The sequence below is a fragment of the Papio anubis genome, chromosome 20 (assembly GCF_008728515.1).
Source record: "Papio anubis isolate 15944 chromosome 20, Panubis1.0, whole genome shotgun sequence".
In the NCBI taxonomy this organism is placed as follows: Eukaryota; Metazoa; Chordata; class Mammalia; order Primates; family Cercopithecidae; genus Papio; species Papio anubis.
In genome coordinates, this window is record NC_044995.1 from 6,613,535 (window position 1) to 6,640,281 (window position 26,747).

Consider the following 26,747-nt stretch of genomic DNA (forward strand, 5'->3'; position numbering starts at 1 on the left):
TGCATGTTAGCAAATTAAAGCATTTTTTTCTAAGATGAAGGAAGATAGTGCCTCTTCCTCTGGGACCAGAGAGGGGCCTGAGGATCTGCCATTTGGGAGCATAGCAGACACACCAAAGCTTCCAGAAGCGAAGGAAGCAAAGGCCACTGACTGGGCACCCTCTGAGTGACACAGGGCAGCTGTCCTCACCCACTGACACAAGGTTGCTGTAGTTCTCCAACATCACATCCTGGTACAGATGCTTCTGAGCAGGGCCCAGGAGCTGCCACTCCTCCCAGGTGAACTCCACAGCCACATCCCTCAGGGTCAGTGATTCCTGTAATAACACAGTCCTGCTTAATATGAAGTGTTTCTCTTTTATTGGCATGGAAGAAATATGAAGTTGTTCTGCCCATTTTCACCATATAAGTTGCACCTGTACAGTTGTCCCTTGGTATACCCAATGGAATGGTTTCAGGATGCCCCGCATATACTGAAACTGTGCATACTCATGACCCACAGTTGGCCTGGTGGAATCTGCTTATGGCACTCTGTATAAGTGAGTTGCACATCCTGAGAATATTATATTTTTGATTCAAGCTTGGATATAAGTGGACCCTTGCAGTACAAACTCAGCATGTTCACAAACAAACTGTATTCCTAGTTCTTTCAATATACTGTGACAGAAGCAAAGTCATAGTAAAATATTCTATATTTTATAATAACCATGCAGCCATCCATTAATCCAACAAATCGTAAGTTTCTGTAATATGCAGCCATTAAATCCTCTTGCTAACATAAGAACATCTGCAGTGTTTTTCAGCACCTACTTGCAACCCTGAACTATATGCTATAGTCATATAGCATGAGCAGAATAATCTAGCATGATTCCCTTCATGTGGACTATACCATGATGTTTAGCAAAACAACAAATAAACTATGCAGTGGCTGTAAAAAATAAGCCATCATACATGTAAGCATTGACATGCATAGATACATGTATATGTATACAAATGCATGTGTATGTACACACACACACACATGCAGACATAGATGTCCTCACAGGTAAATCCCTAGAACAGGAAGACAAGCATTTGTTAATGACATACTAGGGAATTAGGAAAAAAAGTATACAAAGGGGGAACTTTGTTTTCTCACTATGTGTACTATTTAACTTGAGTATTTCACATTGAAAAATCTATCCATGAGGTCAGGCATGGTATCTCATGCCTGTAAACCCAGCACTTTGGGAGGTGAAGGCGGGTGGATCACCTGAGGTCAGGAATCTGAGACCAGCCTAGCCAACATGGCGAAACCTGGTCTCAACTAAAAATACTAAAATTAGTTGGGCATGGTGGCACCCAGATGAAGCATGAGAATCGCTTGAACCCAGGAGGCAGAGGTTGCAGTGAGCGGAGATCATGCCACTGCACTCCAGCCTGGGCAACAAAGTAAGACTGTATCTCAAACAAACAAACAAATAAAACTATCCATGAATCTGTGGTTCTTTCTGATACCAAATACACAGTGTCTTTTCCAGCAACACTTCTCCAACCCTTTGATTCTCTGATGCCAACTGGGTATCCTAGAGTTCGATCCTCTGCTAACACTAACCACTGAGGGTTATCATCAGACTCTGCAAGTTTAAGGGCTCGGTCCCACAAGACTGCCCTCACATCATGTGCCGCTCTGGGGTCCCCACATTATCGCACTTCTGTCCAACTTGACCACAATTGGGGGCTGCCACAACCTTTCTGCTCAGGTTTGATAATTTGCTAGAATGACTCACAGAACTCAGGAAAAATGTCACACAATTACAGTTTATTATCTAGGATACAAATGACAGCCAGGTGAAGAGGTACAGAAGTCAAGGTCCAAAAGGTGCCAAGCACAGAAGCGTCTGTTCCTGTGGAATTGCAGCGCACCCTTCCCCCACCCCCCTACTTCCACATGTGATCTCCAAACCCCATGGGGGTTTTTATGGAGATTCTACAATGTGGGCATGATTAAATCATCAACCATGGCTGGGCATGGTGGCTCATGCCTGTAATCCCAACACTTCGGGAGGCCGAGGCAGGCGGATCATGAGGTCAAGAGATCGAGACCATCCTGGCCAACATAGTGAAACCCTGTCTCTACTTAAAAAAAAAAAAAAGGTAGCTGGGTGTGGTGGTGCGCACCTGTAGTCCCAGCTACTCAGGAGGCTGAGGCAGGAGAATTGCTTGAACCCAGGAGGTGGCGGATGCAGTGAGCCGAGATTGTGCCACTGCACTCCAGCCTGGTGACAGAGCAAGACTCTGTCTCAAAAAAAAAAAAAAAAAAAGAAATAATCAACCATTGGTGACAGAATCTGGAGGTCAGGGGTGGGACTGAAAGTCCCAACTCTGTAATCAAGGCTTGGTCTTTCTGGCAACCAGCCCCATCCTGAGGTTGTCTAGGAGCCCACCCTGAGTCACCTCATTACCATAAACTCAGGTATGGTTGAAAGGGGCTGGTTATGAAGAACAAAATACACTCCTATCACTCAGGAAATTCTAAAGGTTTTAGGAGCTCTGTGCCAGGAACCAGAGATAGAGACCAAATATATACACATTTAAAACTATAATGAATCATTTGCATAATTTTTTCAAGTTAAGGCATTAAAAGAGGTGAGAGGTTAACAACTGGATGTGAAAACAGGGAAGGGCTCTGTATTTTCTGAGACAACATGACATTCTAAAGCAAACCCTGTGGATCTCAACAACTCAAGCCATTGCCAAAGGGAACTTTCAACTCCCTATGGTCAAATCTGCACTTAAACGCCAGTTTAGTGACCTGTTCAAGGAGCGCCTTTGAAAGCAAACCTTGCATTGTTTAGGCAACTAGGTTTATTCACAGACTAAACAGACTGCAACAAGGTTGGGTATATAGGCCGCGGTGCTGGGGGCTCCTGAAATACTGTGTTCATTAAATTCTGCTTGGTATAGTCCCAGAGACGACTCAGAATAATCATGTAGAAACAGCCACACAAAACTTGCTTGTGTATCTTTTGGAAGAAAGCTGTTAAGGACAAAAAGTCTATCTTGTCACCTCTAGCAAAAAGCATCAAACGAATTTTCCAAGATTTAAGTGCCATGAAATACTGACATCCCCTGAGGAAGGGACCCGCATTCGCCTCAGAATCAGCGCACATCATGTAACTCACCATGATTCTCTGGGCGTGATGGTGGCCAAAGATTTTGGACAGAAGTTGACACTTAATGTAACCGACAGGGTCCGGCAGAGTCACACATTATATTCCAACACTGGTCACATGTGGGCTATGTGAACAAGGTATTCATGATCCTACTTTGTCCTGGTTGAAAGGTACAGTCTAAGTCTGTTTCTCCCCAGAGCTCATTTTTTCCAATTTATACTTTTAATGTAAAGGAACTGATTTCTTCAGATTTCCACAAATCCATCAGGGAATCGAGTTAAGAATAAAACAAACCAAAAGTCACCTGGGCCTCTGTCATCTTCTTCTGTTTCAGGAAATACCCAAGAACTGGGATGCTTCATCTTTGGTTTCTTCTGGATCCTCCCTAAATTTTGGCTAAGAAATCTGAGTTTCCATTTAAGAGTGTTCCCAGAAGTGATGACATCCACATCCAGGAACCTCCTCCTTCCTTCACTTGAAGTCTCTTGCTTCTGGGGAGCCAGGATCTGTGGAGTAAAAATCAAGTTCATTTGGTGACACATTCCCTCCGGGCCCAGATGCTGTCTCTGCTGCTTAAACTCTCCTGAAGTCAAGGCCAAGCAATACATCTAAGCATCCCTTTGTCAGGTGTCTCCACGTCTTTACATCCCAGGGCAATAAAACAACACTCTGAATGTGGAGAGTCATATGGGAGTGGGCTTAACTAGCAGCCGGCATATCTGACCACATTCCAGTGCTTCAAAGGAGTGTCTTTCTCCTTAAGCACAGTGTTTATAGACAAAACAGCAGGTCAACGTGATGGCAATAAGGCGGCTTTCCTCCTCAGAGGCCTCCTGAGGCTTTCCACAATTTATTGTCCCATACTTTTATGACCAGTTTATACTGGCACCCTACAAGCCTTTTTCCCAACAATCTTGAGACACACAGAGAAGAAACACACAGGGAAAAGACAAGGCCATGTGAAGATGGAGGCAGAGACTGGAGTGATGCTGCCACAAGTCAAGGACACCTGAGAGTCTGTTGGGAAATGGGAGACAGGTGAATGAATGCAGACAGCTGTGCCAGGGGTCCCTCAAGACCACTCTCACATGCAGTGATTCACTAGGTGAACTCACAACACTCAGTTTGTAATCATATTCATGGCAACCACTGATTACTGTGAAAACATACAGAGCAAAACCAGCAAAGGGAAAAGGTACATGTGGCAAAGTCTGGAGGAAGCCTGACACAAGTTTCAAGTTCAGTCTCTTTGGAGTCACACAGGATACACTTGATTCCTCCAGCCACAAGTTGTGACAACACACGTGAAACACTATAGACCAAGGAAGTTTATTAGAGAGAGATTGTGTGCCCATGGTTTTTATTGGGGGCTGATCATGAAGGTGCTTACTGGCTAACATACACCAAAACTCCAGAATCCTAGAGGAAAGCAGGTGTTCAGGATAAACCACATTGTTTGAAAAAACAACTTAGGCACAGTGAGCCGCTCTTATTAGGAAATGGTGAGACGGCCTCCAAAAATCTAAGCTTCCAAACGCCAGATGCTATGGTTTGAATGTTTGTGCCCTCCAAAATTCATGTTGAAACTTACTCTCCAATGCAGTGGTATCAAGAGATGGGCTTTTAGGAAGTGATTAAGTCATGAGAGCTCCTCCCTTGTGAGTGGCATTAAGGCCCTTACACAAGAGGCTTTGGCCAGGCGCAGTGGCTCATGCACGTAATCCCGGCACTTTGGAAGGCTGAGGTGGGAGGATCGCTTGAGGCCAGGAGTTTGAGGCTGCAGTGAGTTGTGATTGCACCACTGCACTCTAGCCTGGGCAACACAGCAAGACCCTGTCTCTTCAAAAAAAAAAAAAAAAAGGCCAGGTGTGGTGGCTCACACCTGTAATTCCAGTACTCTGGGAGGCAAAAGTGGGCAGATCACTTGAGCTCAGGACTTGGCAACATGGTGAAACCCCATCTCTACAAAAAATACAAAAATTATCCAAGCGTGGTGGCATATGCCTGTATTCCCAGCTACTCAGGTGGCCAAGGCAGGATTGCTTGAGCCTGGGAGGTTGAGAGGTTGAGACTGCAGTGAGCTATGATGGTGCCACTGCACTCCAGGCTGGGTGACAAAGTGAGACTCTGTATCCAAAAAAAAAAAAAAAAAAAAACAAAACCTAAAGAAAGAATAATAGTAATAATAAAAATAAAAGAGGCTTCACACACAGATCGGCCCTTTTTGCTCTTCCGCCTTCTGCCACGTGAGGGCACAGCATTATTCACCTCCAGAGAAATAGCGACAAAACACTATATTGAAAGCAGAAATTGGGCCCTCGCCAGACACCAAACCTGCTGGTGCTTTGATCTTACATTTCCCTGTCTCCAGAACTATAACAAATAAATTTCTGTTGTTTATAAATTATCCAGTCTCAGCTATCTTGTTATAGCAGCACCAACAAGACTAAGACAGCATCCTACAATTTAATTCAATTCTGAGACTGTGTATCTGGACATAGTGTCAGATACTACAGATTAAGTGCTCAGTTCAAGCCTGCCCCCAACTTCAGATGCAAGTTGCAAGCAGCAGGTTGTCACCTGTATCTCTGATAGACCAGCTATAAATCAGGATTCACACGGCCTCCTCCTCAGGTTTGATTAATTTGCTGGATGGCTCACAGAACTCAGGAAAACACTTAACATTTACTGGTTTATTTTAACCCTTTTCCTGTCTAGAAAAACGAAGTACAGCTTGCTGCCAGTGCTTATTTAGTTTGTCATAAATATGCTCTTTGAGGCAGTAAATCTGATTTTCAATGTGGAAATAAAATATAAAAGCTGTTCTAGGAGTTATTTCTAATCAGAACTAACATCAGAATCATCTGAATCATCAGAATTGTCTATTTGGAAAAATCAGCTCCATCTAGCGAGTCTTCAGCCAAGAACTGCTTGAGAATGATGTTAACATCACTTGTAGGAATGCTATGTTTTTTAGGATTTGACATTTTCAGTGATCAAGAACTACCACATTTTGTAAATGGAAATACCACTACTAAAAACAGAATGCTATAAATAGAATGATGTCTTTTATTTCCAAAGTCCATCTACTAGAACAATGTGAAAATAATAAAAGCGAGACCGTTCATGACAAAGTTATCTCGGGGTAAATGCTCCAGCTGCAAGCATCGACGGTGAATATTCTCAGGGCAAATGGGAAAAGGAATAAAGGATATTACAAAGGATACAGATGAAGAGCCAGATGGAAGGGATAGCACAGGGCAAAGTTTGTAGCAAGGGGTGTTGGACTTCCATGCCCTCCAAGGCAGCTTATTAGAGATTCAGTGCACCACCCCTCAGGCACCTCCACCTGCTCAAGAATCTGTAAGTTCCCCAGAAGTTCACCAATCCTTTTGAGTTTTTATGCCAGTTTCATTATATGGGCATACTTGATTAAAACACTAACCACTGGTGATCAACTCAACCTTCAACCTCCCTGTTGCCAGGCAGAGCTAAAATTTCCAACCCTCAAATCACACAGTTAGTTGCCCTGGCAACCAGCCTCCCCCATCCTAAGGTCAGCCAGAAGCACCCAGTCACCTGCCATCTCAATGCCACACGAAGACACTTATCCCTGAAGAGGTTCCAAGGGTTTTAGGAGACATGTGCTAGGAAACAGGATAAAGATCAAGCACACATTTCTTATAAATCATAACAATCATAGCTGGGTGCGGTGGCTCACGCCTGTAATCCCAACACTTTGGGAGGCTGAGGAGGGCGGATCACCTGAGGTCAGGAGTTCAAGACCAGCCTGGCCAACATGGTGAAATCCTGTCTCTACTAAAAATACAAAAATTAGCCGGGCATGATGGTGCGGGCCTGTAAATCCAGCCGCTCGGGAGGCTGAGGCAGAAGAATCGCTCGAAGCCAGGAGGCGGAGGTTGCAGTGAGCTGAGATCTCATCACTGCACTCCAGCCTGGACAACAGAGCTAGATTCCGTCTGGGGGATGGGGGGAAACTTTGATCCTCAAATACTCAAGGAGACTGATGCTTAAGCAAACTAAATATTGCCTGAGAAGGGCTCCATAATTCTATATTTGAGTCCTTGTGGATAAACTGCAGACAAAATTGAAAACCGAACTTAATCGTATGCACCTGTAACAATAGCTGAGCGTTGCCAGTCCCAGCAGCCATAGTGATAGAATGCTGAATGTTCCAACGGCGTTCAAATAAGGCAAACGACGAGTGGTAACCAATCTCACTGTTTCTGGACCTCGCTTCCGATTCCTGTATGTCACTTTTTTGTCTATAAATTTGTTCTGACCACGAGGCACCCCTGGAGTCTCTGTTAATCTATTGTGATTCTGGGGGCTGCCCAATTCGCGAATCGTTCATTGCTCATTTAAACTCCTTTAAATTTAATTCGGCTGAAAATTTTCTTTCATCACTGATTTGAGTAATAATGAAACTTCGGTCTCCCCGCACAGCCGGCTCTGCATGAATTGCTCTTTCTCCATTGCAATTTCCCTATCTTGACAAATCGGTTCTGTCTAGGCAGCCGGCAAGGGTGGGCGGTTATAGTTTCACAACTCAACCACCAGCCAGGGGCCTGGGCTTGTAAAATATCAGATTTTACAAGACTCTGAGCCCCATATGCCTGGGCCTTCCCTAAACACTTAACACACATCCCTGATTCACCCTAAAACCTACACCAGACACCCTCGTAGGCTGCCCAGCACCCCGGCTTCATCACCGACTTTAAACTGCGGCGTTTGAAGTGATAATAATGGGGTCGGTGATGAAGCCGGTGTGCTGGGCAGCGTCCCCCTACAGTTCTCGATCCAGTGATCGACAGCCCTACTAACAGAGTGACCCTGAGAGACCCCAAACTCTGACGCCGAATCTCAGTGGCTGAACTCGACAGACCGTTAACGCCCGACAACCAGAACTCTCCCATGCCGGACCGCAAAGGCACCCCAACCCAAAGGCTCCACCGCCCAGGCCGCCAGCTCTCCCTACAGGCTCCTCAGAAGCTCCCTGCCACTTGAACCTACTCCACGGAGAGACCCAAACGCTCACCTGATTTTCTCCTGGCTACACCTAAATTCCGTGATTGCTTCCTTTTCTGGCCCTTAAACCCCGGCATTGGCACCGGCCTACGGCGGCAGACGAGGGCGAGAGTCGATTCTGCTGCGCTAGGACGATCGGATTTAGGCTTCTCTTCAGGGACGTAACATGTCCGCACCCTGTGCCACGGCTCTCTGGGCGCGGCCATCTTGGTAGAGCTGACGTACAGAAGGGAAACAGTTGTTCTTGTGTCATTAACCCGGGATGGCTCTCCTGAAAACAAAAATCTGAAGCGCAGTAAACATTTTCTAGAGTTTACTGAACAAACAGCAGTTCATGAATTGGGAAGCATCAAACCAGAAGAAGTCTTGTGGTCCTATGCTTAAAGCATTAGACGCAAGTATTCATAGGGTGAATGAAGAAGTAAAACAAAGAAATTATTTGATCAGTTACAATTATAAAAATGGATTTTTTAATTTGCCTTGAAAAGTCCCTAATGACATAATAGTATGTGAATTGGCCGCTTTTGATCGGTTGAGATTGAGTTTTGTCTTTCCCTAACACAAGCATTTACCAGAAATGACTCAAGTGAATTGTTGCTTATGTTTACAGGTTAAGCAAGGTTAAGGCTGTTTTTAAGGTCTACCAGGTTTTGTTTTCTCAGGAGTTTTTCAAGTCTGGTCTGCATTTTAATTTTGCTTTGACACAGGAGACAGTGAAATGGCACTGATGTGTTCCCTCTCCTGACACCTCAACCCCTGCACTGTGAGATTAGAGCACCAACAACACTGCACAAGCCACACAGATATTCAGAGGCTCAAATGGAACCAAGGTCAGCACAGTACCAACTATGTCTACCTCAGTGAGCTGGGGAGAGGTAACTGCACCCTTTATTGACTGACTACTAGGAAACTGTCAAGAGGCAGCCCACTGAGCATGGCCATCTTAGGGGAATTTCAGGTGTCCCTACAGCAGAGAACATGCCTTGAGAAAGGGGGGAAAAATAGGCCACTTAGCTTGAGTAGTCAAGGCTCATGACAAGTCCCTGCATCTCAGTTACTGACTTTAAAGTTGTGAGTGAGGATCGATATATATATTCATATTAAAGATTGCTTTTTGCTTCAGGCTGTTTGGAAAACACCAAGCATAGAAATTTGAAATTGTGTTCTATGAAAAAACTGGATACAAAAGCCACTATCAAGGCAGGGGGTGGGACTTGACTCAAGAGGCCAGGCTCCAACACTAGACCAAATAGAGGACTAGCTAAAACAGCAACAGGGCAGAAGCAGCTTTTCATAAGACATACCTACTAGTATGCCATGTCATGTTTACCATTTCCACGGTAACACCTGGGAGTTATTGCTGCTTTCCATGACAAGCTGATGACCTGAAAGTTACCACCTTTTCCTAGAAATTTCTGCATAATCCACCACTTACTTTGCATATAAATAAAAGTGGGTAGAAATATGACTGAAGGGCTGGCTCTGAGCTGCTACTCTGGGCATACTGCTCCACAAGGAGCAGTACCTCTGCTGCTGTTGTGCATTGCCACTTCAATAAAAGCTGCTATCAAAGGCCGGGTGCAGTGGCTCACGCCTGTAATCCCAGCACTTTGGGAGGCCAAGGCAGGCGGATCACGAGGTCAGGAGTTTGAGACCAGCCTGGCCAATATGGTGAAACACTGTCTCTACTAAAAATACAAAAATTAGGCTGAAGACCATCATTCTCAGCAAAGTATCACAAGGATAGAAAACCAAACACTACATGTTCTCACTCATAAGTGGGAGTTTAACAATGAGAACATATGGACGCAGGGAGGGGAACATCACACACTGGGGCCTGTCAGGGGGTGGCAGACTGGGGGAGGGATAGCATTGGGAGAAATACCTAATGTAAATGACGAGTTGATGGGTGCAGCAAACCAACATGGCACATGCATACCTATGTAACGAACCTGCACGTTGTGAACATGTACCCTAGAACTTAAAGTATATAAAAAAATACAAAAATTAGACAGCTGTGGTGGCACATGCCTGTAGTCCCAGTTACTCGGGAGGCTGAGGCAGGAGAATGGCGTAACCCGGGAGGCGGAGCTTGCCGTGAGCCAAGATCCGGCCGCCGCACTCCAGCCTGGGTGACAGAGCGAGACTCCGTCTCAAAAAAAACTAACGCTATTCAGCACATGCTGTTGGCATTGTTGTAAACAAACAAGTTAAGGGCAAGATTCTTGCTAAGAGAATTAATGTAATGATTGAGCACATTAAGCATTCTAAGAGCAGAGATAGCTTCCCTTGAAACGGAAGGAAAAATGATCAGAAAAGAAAGAAGCCAAAGAGAAAGGTACCTTGGTTCAACTGAAGCTACCAGCCTAACGGCACCCAGAGAAGGACACTTTGTGAGAACCAATGGGAAGGAGCCTGAGCTGTTGAACCTATTCCTATGAATTCATGGCATAATAGGTGTTAAAAAAAAAAAAAAAAAAGACTCCTCTGGGCTGAAAAAAAAGAAACGTAAGATGAAGTTTTTGTAAAATGGAGTTAGTTATGTCAATGTCAAGGGTGCTCTGTACATGTTGGGAATTCAAAACAGACAACTCCCCATTTTTCCCTTCCCCCCCGCCCCGAGATGGGGAGTCTCTCTCACTCTTGTCACCTGGAGTGCAATGGCATGATCTTGGCTACTGCAATCTCGTGACCCACTACGCTTGGCCTTAATATTTCTATTATCGTTTATGTTAACTCTTTTTAAAGAAATCCTTCCCCACATTAAGATCATAGAAACATTATCTTATATTTTCTTCTAACACTTTTAGAGTTTTGCTGTTCAATTCAGGTTTCCAGGGGTTAGCAAACTGCTGCTCATGAGCCATATCCAGTCCACAGCCTGCTTTGCCCTTGAGCTAAGATTGGATTTTAATATTTTTAAAGAGTAAAATAAATAGAATATACAACAGAGATCATATGTAGCCCGCAAAGCCTGAAATACTTACTATCTGGTCTTGCTCCAAAATAGTCTGCTGACTTTTATAGTCTAATACAGGAAATACTGATTTATGTAGGATATGAAGTGGCACTTGTAATCCCAGCCACTGGGGAGGCTGAGGCAAGAGAATTGCTTGAACCTGGGAGATAGAGGTTGCAGTGAGTGGAGATTGCACCACCGCACTCCAGCCTGAGCAACAAAGTGAGATTCCGACTGAAAAAAGCGAAAAAAAAAAAATCCCAAAACTCCCCTTGAGGTGCATTTACCAGTTTGCTTACACTTTCTTTTTTTTTTTTTTTTTTTTTTTGGAGACAGTCTGCTGTCACCTAGGCTGGAGTGTAGTGGTGAGATCTCAGCTCACGGCAACCTCTGCCTCCTGGGTTCAAGTGATTCTCCTGCCTCAGCCTCCCAAGTAGCTGGGATTACAGGTGTGCATCACCACACCCAGCTAATTTTTGTATTTTTATTAGAGACAGGGTTTCACCATGTTGGCCAGGCTGGTCTCAAACTCCTGACCTCAGGTGATCCACTCGCCTCAGCCTCCAACAGTGCTGGGATTACAGGTGTGAGCCACTGTACCTGGCCTGTGTTTTGAAAATAGATAGATGATCTCTGTTTAAAAAGTCTGATTTTGGCTGCAACTGTGTATATAAAAGACCTCTCAGCAATCTTGTGCCTTGGTTCCCCTGAAACAGATACCTCACCTATATTTGGCTGTTGGTTATCTGGAGACAAATAGTATCCTGTGTGACTGAAAAAGATCCCTGGAATCTGTGCCTGTATGTCTCAGAACACCGTCATATTTACCTGTATTTTATTTCATTGGATTTTATTTTTCATGCTATACTGTAACCTTTGCCTTTCTTGGAGTCTTATGTAAATATAACTTGTGGAGTCATGTGAGACGGTTCAACATCTTACCCTGAGTAACTGCTATAATTGCAGTCACCTATTTTAAGGAAAAACATCGTGCTTGAAAAGGAAACATTTTTGTAAAATTAAAATCAAGTTCAATGTATTTTAGAATTTATTCTCAATTTAAGAAAACAGTTTAGGAGACTTTCCTGCTACATTCTAGAGAGGGATTAATAAAAACATGTCTTACATTTGGCTTATGATGTTTCAAAGGGAAACACATCTTGCACACCTTGTGGCTATGAAGGAAAGAGAAGCTTATTTTATTTGACTATAGGATCAAGCCACATTATCCATTCATGCAATAGAACCAGGACTGCAACAATTATTTAATTTCCATCTCTCTGATATCAGGGACTATTTCTCAAACTATTTAGAATTCAGAAGGGGCATGAAACCTGGAAGACTCATTTTCCTCAATCCCCAAATATTTCGTTGGTTTACAAGAAACAAAACCCTGTATAAAGATGATGGCTTCTACTATATTTCATCCAATCTGAGATACCTTTGGTTGTACGGCATACCACAATTTTATACACCAAGTTCTCCATTTAAATACGTTAAGCCATCAATTGTATGCCACATTATTTTAGCAGTGGTAATATGTTGGAAAAATGTCTACCTTAGAATTCATGAGACAAAGTTTTACCCAAGAGCAGCACAACATCTTCCAGACCCATTTACAAATACTAGCAAACACTAGGGGCATAAAGATATATAGTATTGTAATGAGTTTTTTACTAAAACAATGAACCACTGCAGTTCTGTGGGGACCCGAAAGCCTGAGGGTCATGACTGGCTCAGCATTCCACTGGAGGCTTTATTATCAAACAGCAAACTGTTTACCACAAATGCAGAATGTGAGCAAACTCATATCTGCACCTGCCGCCAGAAGGTATGCTGAGGGCAATCACTCCCTGGTGCTGTGCTCCTTGAGATTATCTATTGGGACATCTGGAGCCTACTGTTCAAAGAATGCAGTCATGCAGGCCTGTACTAAATCAAGCAGCTGACTGACAACCACCCCCTCCTCATTTTCTTTACTCAGTAAATAGGAAGTGCTGTAGAAGCTCAGAGCCCTTGTTCACTAGAAGCAAGGAGCCCCTGACCCCTTCCTTCCAAACATATTCTTTTGTGTTTATCTTTATTCCCACATTCATCCTCCTTTGTTCAGTCCAGTAGGGTCCATGGCACAGTTCAATTATAATTTACATAGCATTATACAAAGATTCAATGCAGATATTCTATGGGAAGGCTTTATGCACATTTAAGCATACATACTACAAATTCACAATTGTGATGCTAACACATGCAGTTCCCAAATATGAACAATCATTTTTTATAATAAAAATAGGTACAAAACACTTAAATATTTGGTATTGTTCTGATATTTTTTGCTTTGTTTTCTGACAAGCATATTTATTTACATATTTAATACTTTCTATAATGCTGATTATATGAGAGCAGAAAAAAAATTATGAAAAAGCACGATTTCCCAGATTCATTAACATACAAATTTATTTTTTCTTTTATTTTCTTTCTTTGAGACAGGCTATCACCCAGGCTGGTGAAATCTTGGTTCACTGAAACCTCCACCTCTTGGCTCAAGTAATTCTCCTGCCTCAGCCTCCTGAGTAGCTGGGACTACACATGTGCACCACCATGTCCAGAAAATTTTTGTATTTTTTGTAGAGACAGGGTTTCACCATGTTGAAAACACTGGTCTTGAACTCCTGAGCTCAAACGATCCTTCCACTTTGGCCTTCCAAAGTGCTGAGATTACAAGTGTGAGTCACTGTACCTCACCTAAAGTACAGAAATTCTCCCTTAGTGTCAATTATCTGAAACTGATGTAACTGCCTTTTATCCCAACAACATCCCCACAATCAATAATACATAGATGTTGCTTCCTGTTTGTTCCCACTGGCTTATATTCAATTGACATTTATTGGAAAAGGTATTACTTCCTGACTGGCATCATGCCCAGCACTATTCTCTGATAAGAAATGATGTGTAAGCTTGAAATTAAAGTTTGTTCACGTGTTCTGCAGCCTCGAGGTTTCACTCCTATATTAACCTTGTGGTATAATGAGCTAGCTCTTCTCACTGCAAACTTTCAGATATTCACTTCATTTATTATTTCTCTCCTTTGTGTGTTTTCTGATGTAGAATGAGGCTGAATTTGCGGGAGAAGGTTTTCCAACACTCAGTGCATTCATAAGATTTCTCACCTATATGCGTTCTTTGATGTATAAGATGTGACTTCTGGGCAAAAGATTTCTGACATTTGCTGCATTCGTGGGGTTTCTCTCCTGTATGTGCTTTCTGATGTAAAACCAGGCTAAACTTGATGGGGAAAGTTTTCCCACATTCACTACATCCATAGGGTTTCTCTCCTGTATGGATTCTTTGATGAGTAGTGAGACTAAACTTACGAGAGAAAGTCTTCCCACACTCAAGGCATTCATAAGGTTTCTCTCCCGAGTGAATTCTCTGATGGATCAGGAGATAGGACTTCCGGCTGAAGGCTTTGTGACATTCTCCACATTCGTAAGGTTTCTCTCCAGTGTGAGACCGCTGATGAATATTCAGGAGTGACTTTTGGCTGAAAGCCTTCTGACACTGACTGCACTCATAGGGTTTTTCCCCTGTATGAGTTCTTTGGTGTAGGATGAGACTAAACTTGATGGAGAACATTTTCCCACATTCATTGCATCCATAGGGTTTTTCTCCCGTATGAGTTCTCCAGTAAGTATTGAGGAATGACTTTACACTAAAGCCTTTTCCACATTCACTGCAGTGATACGGTTTCTCTCCTGTGTGAGTTCTCTGATGTCTACTGAGCTCAGATCTCTGGATGAAGGTTTTCCCACATTCATTACACCCATACAGTTTTTCCCCGGTATGGGTTTTTTTAATGTAAAATGAGGCTAAACTTAAGGGGGAATGTTTTTCCGCACTCATCACAACCATAGGGTTTATCTCCTGTGTGAGCTCTCTGATGGATCATGAGCTGTGACTTATTGCTGAAGCTTTTCTGACATTTGCTGCATCCATAGGGTTTCTCTCCGGTATGAGTTATTTGATGTAAAGTGAGTTTTGACTTACCACTAAAACCTTTCTGACATATACGACACTCAAAGCATTTCTCTCCTGTGTGAGTTATTTGATGTTTATTAAGGCATGACTTATCAGTAAAAGCTTTCCGACATTTATTGCACTCATAAGGTTTCTCTCCTGTATGGGTTCTCTGGTGTAAAATGAGACAGGACTTCCTGCTGAAGGCTGTCTGACACCGACTGCATCCACAGGGCTTCTCTCCTGTGTGTGTTTTTTGATGCTTAATGAGGTCCGACTTCTGGGAAAAGGCTTTCCCACAGTCACTGCAGTCATACTGTTTCTCTTATTTTTGAGGTTTCCAGTGTTTTATGAGCTATGACTTATGACTGAAAGCCTTTACACATTCATTATATTCATTGTATTTCTCTTCAGCATGAATTTTCTCATGCTTAGGATAAAGAAAAACTTCGTCATACCCATTACATTCATCTTCATTTCTTGCATAGCTTCTATTTTGAATAAAGTACTCTAGATTAGGATTCAGGTGTTTCCCAAGTACAAAAGGGGTATGAAGGTTTGAGCTCAGATGAGATATTATTTTGGCAAATGTATGATATTTGTGGTGCCTCTCCATAGTTTCAAGGCTGCTTTGATTTTCTTGGTGCCATTCTGTGTGATCATTGAATTGCCAGACATCTTCTAGAAAGGAGACCAATTAATCCACTTGATATGTAATAAAAGGGGTAGATGTTCACAGCAAGGGCCAAGGAGAGAAGAGGAAGTGAAACTGGGTAGAGAATGAAAATCTGAGACATTTGTAAATGGAAGAAGAAAAAAACAGAAGAAACTATGAGAGGTATGAAACACACATAAAATGAAGATAAGGGAGGAAAATTTAGGAATACTTGAAAATGGGGCTATGACTATGGATTAGGGGGATGGAGACAGGGAAAAGCAAGTAAACTAAACATGCCAGGGAGAAAGATTAACCAGGAAAGCAAGTTCTGAGATGAGCCAGAGAGGGATTTGATCAGAGTACCTAAAAGAAGAACATGGATTCTTTTAAAAGTCAAGCAAAAGAGTTCTAATATGGAGAGATTAAAAAGTGGAGGCAGTATTAAGGTATGTGAGGAGCTTACGTCAGCTGTTCTTAGTCACATTCACAGCTTTAAGAACTTCAAAAACATTTATCCAAACAGCATTTCAGAGGTGCCCCTCTATTTCTGTTTAACTGGGGTATTACTTCAAGTTCCCCTACAGGACTGGTTTTTCACTTACCTGGACAAACCTGACTCTGGATTTCTTCCTCTAGTATCCATGGTTTTCCTTGGTCCAACCAGAATAATGCATCTGCTTTGGCAACTTGATACCCAAAAAAGCATCAAGTAAACTCAAAGGACACATGAGAGCAAATACTAGGGCTACGAGACATCTGAAAAATTATGTACTTTTTTTTTTTCAGCTGGAGTCTCACTCTGTCTCTAGGCTGGAGTGAAGTGGTGTGATCTTAACTCACTGCAACCTCTGCCTCCTGGGTTCAAGTGATTCTCCTGCCTCAGCCTCCCAAGTAGCTGGGACTACAGCTGTGTGCTACGACACCCAGCTAATATTTCTATTTTTAGTACAGATGGGATTTCACCATGTTGGCCAGCATGGTCTCGATCTCTTGACCTCATGATCCGCCCCCCTTGGCCTCCCAAAGTGCTGGGATTATAGGCGTCAGTCACCACGCCCAGCCAAAGATGACATTTAAGGAGTTAAATAATTTGTATCTGGGCCAAGTAAAGGCCTTTAACGTCCTTTGGAAATGAGAGAAAAACACTCTGTTAGAGGCCAGAAAAGTACTAAAAATCTATGATGTATTAAACTGAAGTCTAAAAAAAGTAAAGTATTTGTGAGGCCCGACCCTTTTTAATTACTCAGAAAGGAAGGGCAATTGATTGCCTACACTACCCAGAAAAACTATGCTTACCCAGTGATACCAGGTTGCCATAATTTTCCAACATCACATCTTGGTACAGATTCTTCTGAACAGATGTCTTCTGTGAAACCCACAGCTACATCCGTGAATGACAGTGAGCTCTGTAATAGAACATTCCTACTCAAATTCTAAAGAATTACCATTGTGTAATGCTATTAATATAAATGATAATTTCTTTTTTTTTTTTTTTTTTGAGGCGGGTCTGCGCTCTATGAGCTGGGTGCAGTGGCGGATCTCAGCTCACTGCAAGCTCCAGCCTCCGGGTTATGCCATTCTCGGCCCCTCCAGCCTCCCGTGGCTGGGACTACCAGAGAGCCGCCATCGCCCGGCTATTTTTTTGTATTTCTTAGTGAGAGGCGGGGTTTCTGTGTTGCCAGGATGGTCTCGATCTCCTGACCTCGTGATCCGCCCATCTCGGCCTCCCAAAGTGCTGGGATTACAGGCTTGAGCCACCGCGCCCGGCCTGATAATTTCTTATAATACATTTTCCCAGAGTAAGTTATTTGGCTGCCTTCCATGTAACTAGTTTTGCTTTATAATATATAGGAAAAAATGTTTTAGTTAAGATATCCTATTTTGGTACTTCCATTCATTCACTGATTCACATATTTAATCATTCATTCACAAAAGAGAAACAGAACCTCCTTACATCCTTTAATAAAGTATTTAATCTGCAGTCCCCAACTTTTTTGGCACCACGGATTGGTTTTGTGGAAGACAATTTTTCCACATATCGGAACAAGGGGATGGTTTTGGAATGATTCAACTGCATTACATTAACTGTGTACTTTATTTCTATTATTATTGCATTGTAATATATAATGAAATAATTATACAACTCACCATAATGTAGAATCAGTGGGAGCCCTGAGCTTGTTTTCCTGCAACTAGATGGTTCCAGCTGGGAGTGATGGGAGACAGTGACAGATCATCAGGCATTAGATTCTCATAAGGAGTGTGCAACCTAGATCCCTCGCATGTGCAGTTCATAACAGGGTTTGAGCTCCTAGAAGTATCTAATGCTGTCTCTGATCTGACAGGAAGGGGAGCTCAGACGGTTATGCACATGATAGGGATTGGCTGTAAATACAGATAAAATTTGCTCACTGGCCTGGCCCACTTCCTCACAGGCCATGGACCAGTAGCAGGGGTTGGGAACCCCTGTTCTAGAGAATCATTCAGCCTGAGGGTGAGCAAGAGACACTCAGCAAAAATTCACTCAGATTCACATTTAGATATGCCAATGCTGATACAGGAAACCATAAGAATACACAAAAATGTTTTGAGATTATTTTAAAGATGGTGAAAAAGGATTAAGGGGGAACTTTCAGGTTTTGCACTATAAACTTCTACATTGTTTGAAAGTTTGATACTGTGAATATTTTCTTTTTTGAAATTCATTCAGCCGGGCGCGGTGGCTCAAACCTGCCATCCCAGCACTTTGGGAGGCCGAGGCAGGGTGGATCCAGAGGTCAGGAGGTCAGACCATCCCTGGATTGCTGGTGAAACCCGTCTCTACTACTAAAAGTACAAAAAAAGCAGCGAGGCGGGGTGGCAGGCACCTGGCAAGTACCAGGGAGGCTGAGCCAGGAGAATGGCTCCAGGGCTGAGCCAGTGAGAGCAGAATCCAACCCCCGCCTCAGCCTGGGTGACAGAGCTGAGACTTCGTCTCAAAAAGAAACAGGCCCTTGATGGCTCAAGCCTGTAATCCCAGCACTTGGGAGGCGAGGCGAGGCGGATCACGCGAGGTCAGGAGTCAGAACCATCCCTGGCCGACCGCGGTGAGAACTCCCGTCTCTACAAAAAAATACAGAAAACTAGCAGTGAGGTGGCCCGAGGCGCCCTGTTAGCTACTCGGGAAGCTGAGCAGGGAGAATGGCGTGAACCCGGGGAGGCGGAGCTTGCAGTGAGCTGAGATCCGGCCACTGCACTCCAGCCTGGGAGACAGAAGCGAGACTCCGTCTCAAAAAAAAAGAATTGGCGAGTAGGTGGCTCAAGCCTGTAATCCCAGCACTTTGGGAGGCCGAGGCGGGAGGATCACGAGGTCAGGAAGTCAAGAGACCATCCTGGCGAACAAGGGTGGCTCCCAAATCTCTACTAAAAAATACACAAAAAAGCCAGCAGGCAGTGGCCCAGTAGCCCTGTAGTCCCAGCCTTCGGGAGGCTAAGGCAGGAGAATGGCGTAAGCTGAGGAGCTTGCAGTGAGCTGAGATCCGGCCACTGCATCCAGCCGACAGAGCCAGACTCCGTCTCAAAAAAAAAAAAGAAATTCATTCAGTTGGAGAAATTATTATAGAGATGGTAGTTTGTTTTAGAGACGAGTATTGCTCTGTTGCCCAGGCTGGAAGGCAGTGGCGTGATCACAGCTGCAGCTGCCCGACCTCCTGGCTCAAGCTATCCCTCCCACCTCAGCCTCACAGGCAGCTGGAACTTCTGGGTGTGTGCCACCATGCCCAGCTAACTTCATTATTTTTTGTAGGAGTAGGGGTCTCACTATGTTGTCCAGCTGGTTTCAAAGTCCTGGGCTCAACTGATCTTCCCAACTCAGCCTCCTAAAGTGCTGGGATTACAAGGGTGAGCCACCACTGCCCAGCTGACATTGTGAATATTTTGAGCTTAATATAATTCTTTTTTTAAAAAAAAAAGAAGTAGGTAAGTATTGGCTTTGAACAGAGAGCTGACACTGCATTCTCGGGTATGAAGAGATTATGAAGGAAAAATCTAAGACGCTGTCAACATAACTTGGAACTGTTTACTAATCAATGTAAATAGGAGTTTCTCTACCTCAGCACTACAGGTTGAGCATCCCTGATTCAAAATTCTGAAACCTATAATGCTCCAAATTCTGAAATTCTTTTGAGGGCTGACATGATGCACAAAGGTCACACTCAAAGACCAGGACATTTCAAATTTTGGATTTTCAGATTAGGGATGCTCAACTAGTAAGTATAATGCAAGCATTCTGAAAAAAAAAAAAAAATCTAAAATCTGAAACACTTCCAGTTTCAAGTATTTCTGATAAGGGATGCTCAATCTGCATTTGTTGGAGGCCAAGAAAATGGGGTCGTGACCAATTCAGTATACCACTGGAGGCTATATGAGCAAACAGAAAACTGTTCTCATGAAAGTAGGATGTTGGAAAACTGACAATTTGCATTGCATCCAGAAGGAGTGCCACGGGCAGTCATACCCCAGGCACAGTGTTCCTTGTGGTTTGTAGGCAGCCGAAAGCCCATGGGACATGATCAACTCAGAATTCCACTGGAAACTATATGATCAAACAGCAAACTGTTTTTCACGCATGCAGGATAAGAGCAAACTCATGACTGTGCCTGCCGACAGAAAGTTTGCTGGAGGCTATCACTCCCTGGCGCTGAGGTTATCTACTGCAACATCTAGAGCCTGTTGTTCATGGAATGCAGTCTTGCAAGCCTACTCTGGACCAACCAGCTGACCCCTTCTTCCACCCCCCTTCTCACTATCTCTTTTGCCTAATAAATATGGAGGGCTGTGTAAAGCTTAGGGCCCTTGCCACTAGAGGCAAGGTGCTCTCTGACCCCTTCTTCCAAATATATTCTTTTGTCTCTTGTCTTGTATTTCCACATTTGCCCCCCTTTGTTCAGTCCACCAGGGATTGTGGCAGGTTACATAGTGCCCTCCCAACCCTGGAACAGTGACAGAATCAGGTGCTCCACATTGGTCATCTATAGGAATATCTGAAGACTGTTGTATAAAGAAAGTAATTATGTGTACCTGTGATGAGTCAAAGCAGCTGACCAACCATTACCTCTCTCTCACTATTGATTCCACCTAATAAATATGAAGGGCTGTAGAAGCTCAGGGCTGCCTTTGCTCACTAGAAGCAAGGAGCCCTCTGACCCCTTATTTTAAGATGTATCTTTTTGTCTTTGTCTTCACTTCTACATTCGTCCCCCGTCATTCAATCATGTAGGAACAGACTGCGATATGCACTGGCATTTTGGGTTGGAGAATTCTTTATTTTAAGGCCCGGTAGTGTCATCACAGGATGCTTAGCAGCATTCTTAGCCTCTATCCACTAGCTGCGATTAGCACACCCTCCTTTCCCAGGTGTGACAATCAAAAATGTCTCCAGACATTGCCAAATGTCACCTAGGGTCAAAACTGTCTGAAAATGGAAACCACTGAGAAAAAAAAAAGAATATTGAGGACTCTTTGTGGAAGACCATACAATGGTCATAGAATCCATCCATCTTAAAAATCTCTACATTTTATCCCTGAAAAAAAAAACAGACCATCAGGAGGCTGTGAACTTTGGCTACAATGTTTTGGAGCCCTGAAGCACTCTGATCACTGAGTTTGGTTTTGGTATTACACCACTGGCTTCTCTGTGGAGGGCACTAACTTCTATATGATCTATGTGATGACCCATCAAATAAATTTCTTCTTATTTAAGTGACATGAAATATTTACTTTTCTAGAGGAGCTTTATCCTCAGGAGAAGGAAACAATTTCTTTCTGTGCCCATGTGGTAGACTGCATTTCCCAAAGATGACCACAATAATATCTCACATTCCAAAGAAAACCTTCTGCAAAACTTTGCCACTCCCACACAAAGAGATGGAGCCTATTCCCTTCCCCCTCGAATCTGGCTTGTCTTGGTGATTTGCTTGTACCCACAGAATGCAACAGAGGTGACACAACATAACTTCTGAGGCTAAGACAGAAAAGTGTGGGGGAAGAAAGAGAGATCAGACTGTTACTGTGTCTATGTAGAAAAAGGAAGACATAAGAAACTCCATCTTGTTCTGTACAAAGAAAAATTCTTCTGCCTTGAGATGCTGTTAATCTGTAACCCTAGTCTCAACCCTGTGCTCGCAGAGACATGAGTTGTATTGACTCAAGGTTTAATGGATTTAGGGCTGTGCAGGCTGTGCCTTGGTGAAAATGTGTTTGCAGGTAGCATGCTTGGTAAAAGTCATTGCCATTCTCCAGTCTCGAGTACCCAGGGACGCAATGCACTACAGAAGCTGCAGGGATCTCTGCCCAAGAAAGCCTGAGTATTGTCCAAGGTTTCTCCCCACTGAGACAGCTTGATATATGGCCTCATGGGAAGTGAAAGACCTGACCATCTCCCAGCCCAACACCCATAAAGGGTCTGTGCTGAGGAGGAATAGTGAAAGAGGGAGGAAGGTCTCTTTGCAGTTGAGATAAGAGGAAGGCATCTGTCTCCTGCTCGTCCCTGGGAATGGAATGTCTCGGTGTAAAACCCAATCATACATTCTATTTACTGAGATAGGAGAAACCCGCCTTATGGCTGGAGGTGAGACATGCTTCTGGGAATACTGCTCTTTACTGCACTGAGATGTTTGTGTAAAGTCAAACATAAATCTCGCCTATGTACACATCAAGGCACAGCACCTTTCCTTAAACTTATTTATGACACAGAGTCCTTTGTTCACATGTTTTCCTGCTGACCCTCTCCCCAGCATTACCCTATAGGCCTGTCACATCCTCCTCACTGAGAATAGTAGAGATAGTAATCAATAAATACTGAAGGAACTCAGCGACCAGTGCCAGTGTGGGTCCTCCATATGCCAGTTCCCTGGGCCCACTTTTCTTCCTCTATATTTTGTCTCTGTGTCTTATTTCTTTTCTCAGTCTCTCATCTCCACCTTGCGAGAAATACCCACAGGTGTGGAGGGGCAGGCTTCCTTCATCTGGCGCCCAAGGTGGGGCACAAACCCACGACCCTGAGATTAAGAATCTCATGCTCTACCAGGTGAGCTAGCCGCAGAATGCAACAGAGGTGACACAACATAACTTCTGAGGCTAAGGCAGAAAAGGCCCTGTAGCCTCATCTTGGCTGTCTCAGAGCCAGCACCATGCTGTGAGAAGCCCATCCACGCCACATAGAAGGTCACACACAGGTGCTCTGGCTAGCAGCCTCAGCTGAGCCTAGTTTTCAAGTAATCTCAGCCTGGCACATAGAAACAGAGAAGAAAAAGCCTTCAGATGATTCCAGTCCCTAACCTTCTGAGTCTTCCAGCTGAGATTCAAGACATCATGGTGTGAAGATAAGCTGTGCAGTAAAGGATTAACAGAGTGAGTCTGGGTTACCCATAAACTGAACATTCCAAAGAAAGGCTCAGCCTTTGCCTGTCCCTGGGAGGTAACTTCTAAATCAAACTTTTCCAACCTGTGGACCATGGGGTGCACGTGGCCCAGGAGGGCTTTGTTTCGTTTGTTGTTGTTGTTGTTGTTGTTTGAGACAGAGTTTCACTCTCTCGCCCAGGCTGGAGTGCAGGGGCACAATCTCAGCTCACTGCAACCTCCAACTCCCAAGTTCAAGCGATTCTCCCACGTTCAAGCAATTCTCCTACTTCAACCTCCCAAGTAGTTGAGATAACAGGCATGCATCACTATGCCCAGCTAATTTTTTGTATTTTTTTTTTTTTTGAGACGGAGTCTCTCTCTGTCGCCCAGGCTGGAGTGCAGTGGCCGGATCTCAGCTCACTGCAAGCTCCGCCTCCCGGGTTCACGCCATTCTCCGGCCTCAGCCTCCCGAGTAGCTGGGACTACAGGTGCCCGCCACCTCGCCCGGCTATTTTTTGTATTTTTAGTAAAGATGGGGTTTCACCATATTGGCAAGGCTGGTCTCAAACTCCTCACCTCAAGTGGTCTGCCCACTTTGGCCTCCCAAAGTGCTGGGATTACAGGAATAAGCCACTGTGCCTGGCCTCCAGGAGGGCTTTGAATGCAAAACAAATTTGTAAACTTTCTTAAAACATTATGAGATATTTTAGTTTTTCTTTTTTCTTTTTTCTTTAAGCTCATCAGCTGTTGGTAGTGTTAGTATATTTTATGTGTGACCCAAGACAATTCTTCTTCCAGTGTGGCCCAGGGAAGCCAAAAGACTGGACACTCCTACTCTAAGCCATTGGAATATACTGTCTGATGAGTGTCTTTGTTTGCTGGGAGCCTTGGGTCACACAAGATCATGTATGCTAACAATGTATGATGGGAGCCTTGGGCCACACTGTAGTATAGTGGCCTCTGAAGGGGCTGAAGAATAAGGTCAGCCACTCATGTGATCAGCCTTGCCCATAATAACTAAAGCCAAATAAAAACCCTGGACACCCAGGCTCAAGTGGGCTTCCTGGACTGGCAATATGTCATGCCTGTTGTCACACATCATGGCTAGGACAATCAAACATTGTCCGTGTAACTCCATGGGGTGAGGAAAACTCAAAGCTTCTGCACAGAATCTCCCAAAACTTGCCCTACACACCTTTCTCTGTTTCCTGCCACATCCCCCTCACTGAGATGATAGAGATAGCGATCAATAAATACTGAGAGAACTCAGAGACCAGTGCTGGTGCGGGTCCTCTCTATGCTGAGTGCTGGTCCCCTGGGCCCATTTTTCTTTCTCTATACTTTGTCTCTGTGTCTTATTTCTTTTCTGTCTCTTGTCCCACTTGAAGAGAAATACTGACAGGTGTGGAGGGGCTGGCCCCCTTCACCTCATAAATATTGAACAAACATAATATCCTTTTTTTTCCTTTTTTTCAAATATGAGGTCTCACTATGTTGCCCAGGCTGGTCCCGAACTCCTGAGATCAAGTGATCCTCCCACCTCCGCCTACCAACGTGCTGAAATTACAGGTGTGAGGCCACTGTGCCCAGACTCATAATATCCTTTTAATTACAAGCATTATGAAACCTCTTCAAATCCACTGGAAAACCAAGTAGGAAGTCAAAATATACATGTATAACTCACTTGGGACTTGGACATTTTCTGGTGCCCTTAGATACAGCCAGCAATGGGAATATTTGTTCTATTGTTGACTCTGGCTCTTCTCTGAAGCTGGTCACTGGTCAAGGATGATGTATTGATCTTAATACCTTCACTTCCTTCCCTTATAGGAAATATTTTTTCCCAGGAAGCCGGGACCTGAGGATTAAAGGAATTCACTGTGTTAGTAAACTATGATTATAACAGATGTTTTGAGTTGTTTGAGTTGTGTATATGTGTGCCTTAGATACACACATATACACAATTATTTAACTGTTAACTGTGTTTTCTTCAGGTGATAGGTTAATCTAATAATTTAAAGGAAAAAAAAGTAACATACAGTACCAGATGGTTGGTTTTACAAGAAACACAATTATTTTATATAGCAAACACCAACAAAGTCATCTTCATTAAATTATGAAATCCTGCCAAAAACTATACCCAAAGGTCTTCATTTGGAAAAAAACAGTTATAAAGAGAAAGGGGGAGAAAAATCAAAGGAGAAAATTTTAAAAGCCAAAAAAAATCCAGAGAAACAGATAGAAGAAGTGGAATATTGTTTGTTAATCCATCTTGGGTACCTACTATGTGCTATGTATTTTTACTATATGAGCAGTTATTAATGATTTTGTTTTTATACAAATAAAAAAAGAATCTCAGAGAAGTTAAAAAACTCGCCCATGTTCTCACAGTATAAATGCAGAATACAGATAAAAACCTAGGTCTGCTCAAATCCGAAGTCTGTATGCTTTGCTGAGTCAAACTTACCTGTAGATGTTCTGACTGCTTCCCTAGAAAACCTATACTTAAACACATTAGTAATATCTTAATAAAACATATTAGTAGTAATGCATATTATTACTAAATAATAAAACATGTTATTTATTATTAAATAATAGTAATAAAACACATTAGTAATTGTAGAGAGCCAGAGGCTGGGGAACTGTGACCAAGTCAGCCTTCCACTGAGGCTATATGATCAAACAGCACATTGCTTATCATGAATGCAGAATGCGGGCAAACTTGCTTCTGTCCCGGCCCCAGAAGGTTTGCTGAGGGCCATCACTCCCTGGCACTGGGATTCTTGAGGTTATGTACTAGGACATCTAGAGCTTATTGTTTGAGGAATGCAGTCTTGCAGACCTGCTCTGGACTGACAACCACCCCCCTTCTCGCTACCAATAAATCCTAAGACAGCTCAAAGTTTAGGGCCCTTGTTCACTAAGAGCAAGGTGCCTCCGACCACTTCTTCCAAATACACTCTTTTGCCTTTTGTCTTTATTCCCTCATTCGCCCTCCTTTGTTCAGTCCAACAGGGTCCTCGGCATAGTGGCTCAATGAACAGCGACAGAATCGGATGACATGGTCACATCCGAACACAGGGACACAAGGACATGAATGAAGAAGGTCTGCTGGAGCAGAGGAACTGAAATTGACAAGATGAATGGGGACCCCGGGACGAGTTGGCTGGCAGCAGGTATGAGGTCAGTACGTAAAGAGGCACTGTGAGCATTGCTTTAAAGAAGTACTGGGAATGAGAAGTTTTCTGAATCAGGGTAACATGGGGCAGAATTTGTCTATTGAAGAAAAATACTATGTGCAGTTGCTTAAAGTTTTACTTAAACTGGTGCTCAGGTGTGAGGAAAAGAGAGATCAGACTGTTACTGTGTCTATGTAGAAAGAAGTAGACATAAGAGACTCCATTTTGTTCTATACTAAGAGAAATTATTCTGCCTTGAGATGCTGTTCATCTGTAACCCTAGCCCCAACCCTATGTTTGCAGAGACATGTGCTGTGTTTACTCAAGGTTTAATGGATTTAGGGCTATGCAGGA

The 26,747-nt window shown here is 43.5% G+C and overlaps 2 protein-coding genes and 1 long non-coding RNA gene across 8 annotated transcripts in view; 1 reads left to right on the forward strand and 2 right to left on the reverse strand.

Annotated features, from left to right (window-relative positions):
* Positions 1–3,828, forward strand: part of LOC103880165 — a 10,034-nt gene extending 6,206 nt beyond the window's left edge. Inside the window, exon 3 of the long non-coding RNA XR_641061.3 lies at positions 3,489–3,828. This is a non-coding gene — a long non-coding RNA (uncharacterized LOC103880165). The remainder of the gene's footprint in view (positions 1–3,488) is intronic.
* Positions 1–25,013, reverse strand: part of ZNF649 (zinc finger protein 649) — a 31,489-nt gene extending 6,476 nt beyond the window's left edge. The window contains exons 1-4 of one of the 6 annotated variants that reach the window (XM_021931400.2): positions 24,899–25,009; positions 17,983–18,040; positions 17,131–17,240; positions 190–316 (exon numbers count right to left, since the gene is read on the reverse strand). In XM_021931400.2, coding sequence (XP_021787092.1) covers positions 190–316; positions 17,131–17,151 — 148 coding nt within the window. In that variant the 5' untranslated portion in view covers positions 17,152–17,240; positions 17,983–18,040; positions 24,899–25,009. Of the gene's footprint in view, positions 1–189; positions 317–3,163; positions 3,276–3,458; positions 3,661–8,213; positions 8,328–17,130; positions 17,241–17,982; positions 18,041–24,898 lie in introns of those variants that run through there. The other 5 variants (XM_021931401.2, XM_003916026.5, XM_017952658.2 and 2 more) reach the window with 5 other exon arrangements.
* Positions 13,799–16,696, reverse strand: LOC110741956 (zinc finger protein 2 homolog). The gene is made up of 2 exons (XM_021931412.2): positions 16,437–16,696; positions 13,799–15,857 (listed from the first exon to the last, which is right to left on the reverse strand). Exon 2 carries the CDS (start codon positions 15,069–15,071, stop codon positions 14,235–14,237), a length of 837 nt encoding a protein of 278 aa, XP_021787104.2. The 5' UTR covers positions 15,072–15,857; positions 16,437–16,696; the 3' UTR covers positions 13,799–14,234.
* Positions 25,014–26,747: the final 1,734 nt, after the last annotated feature.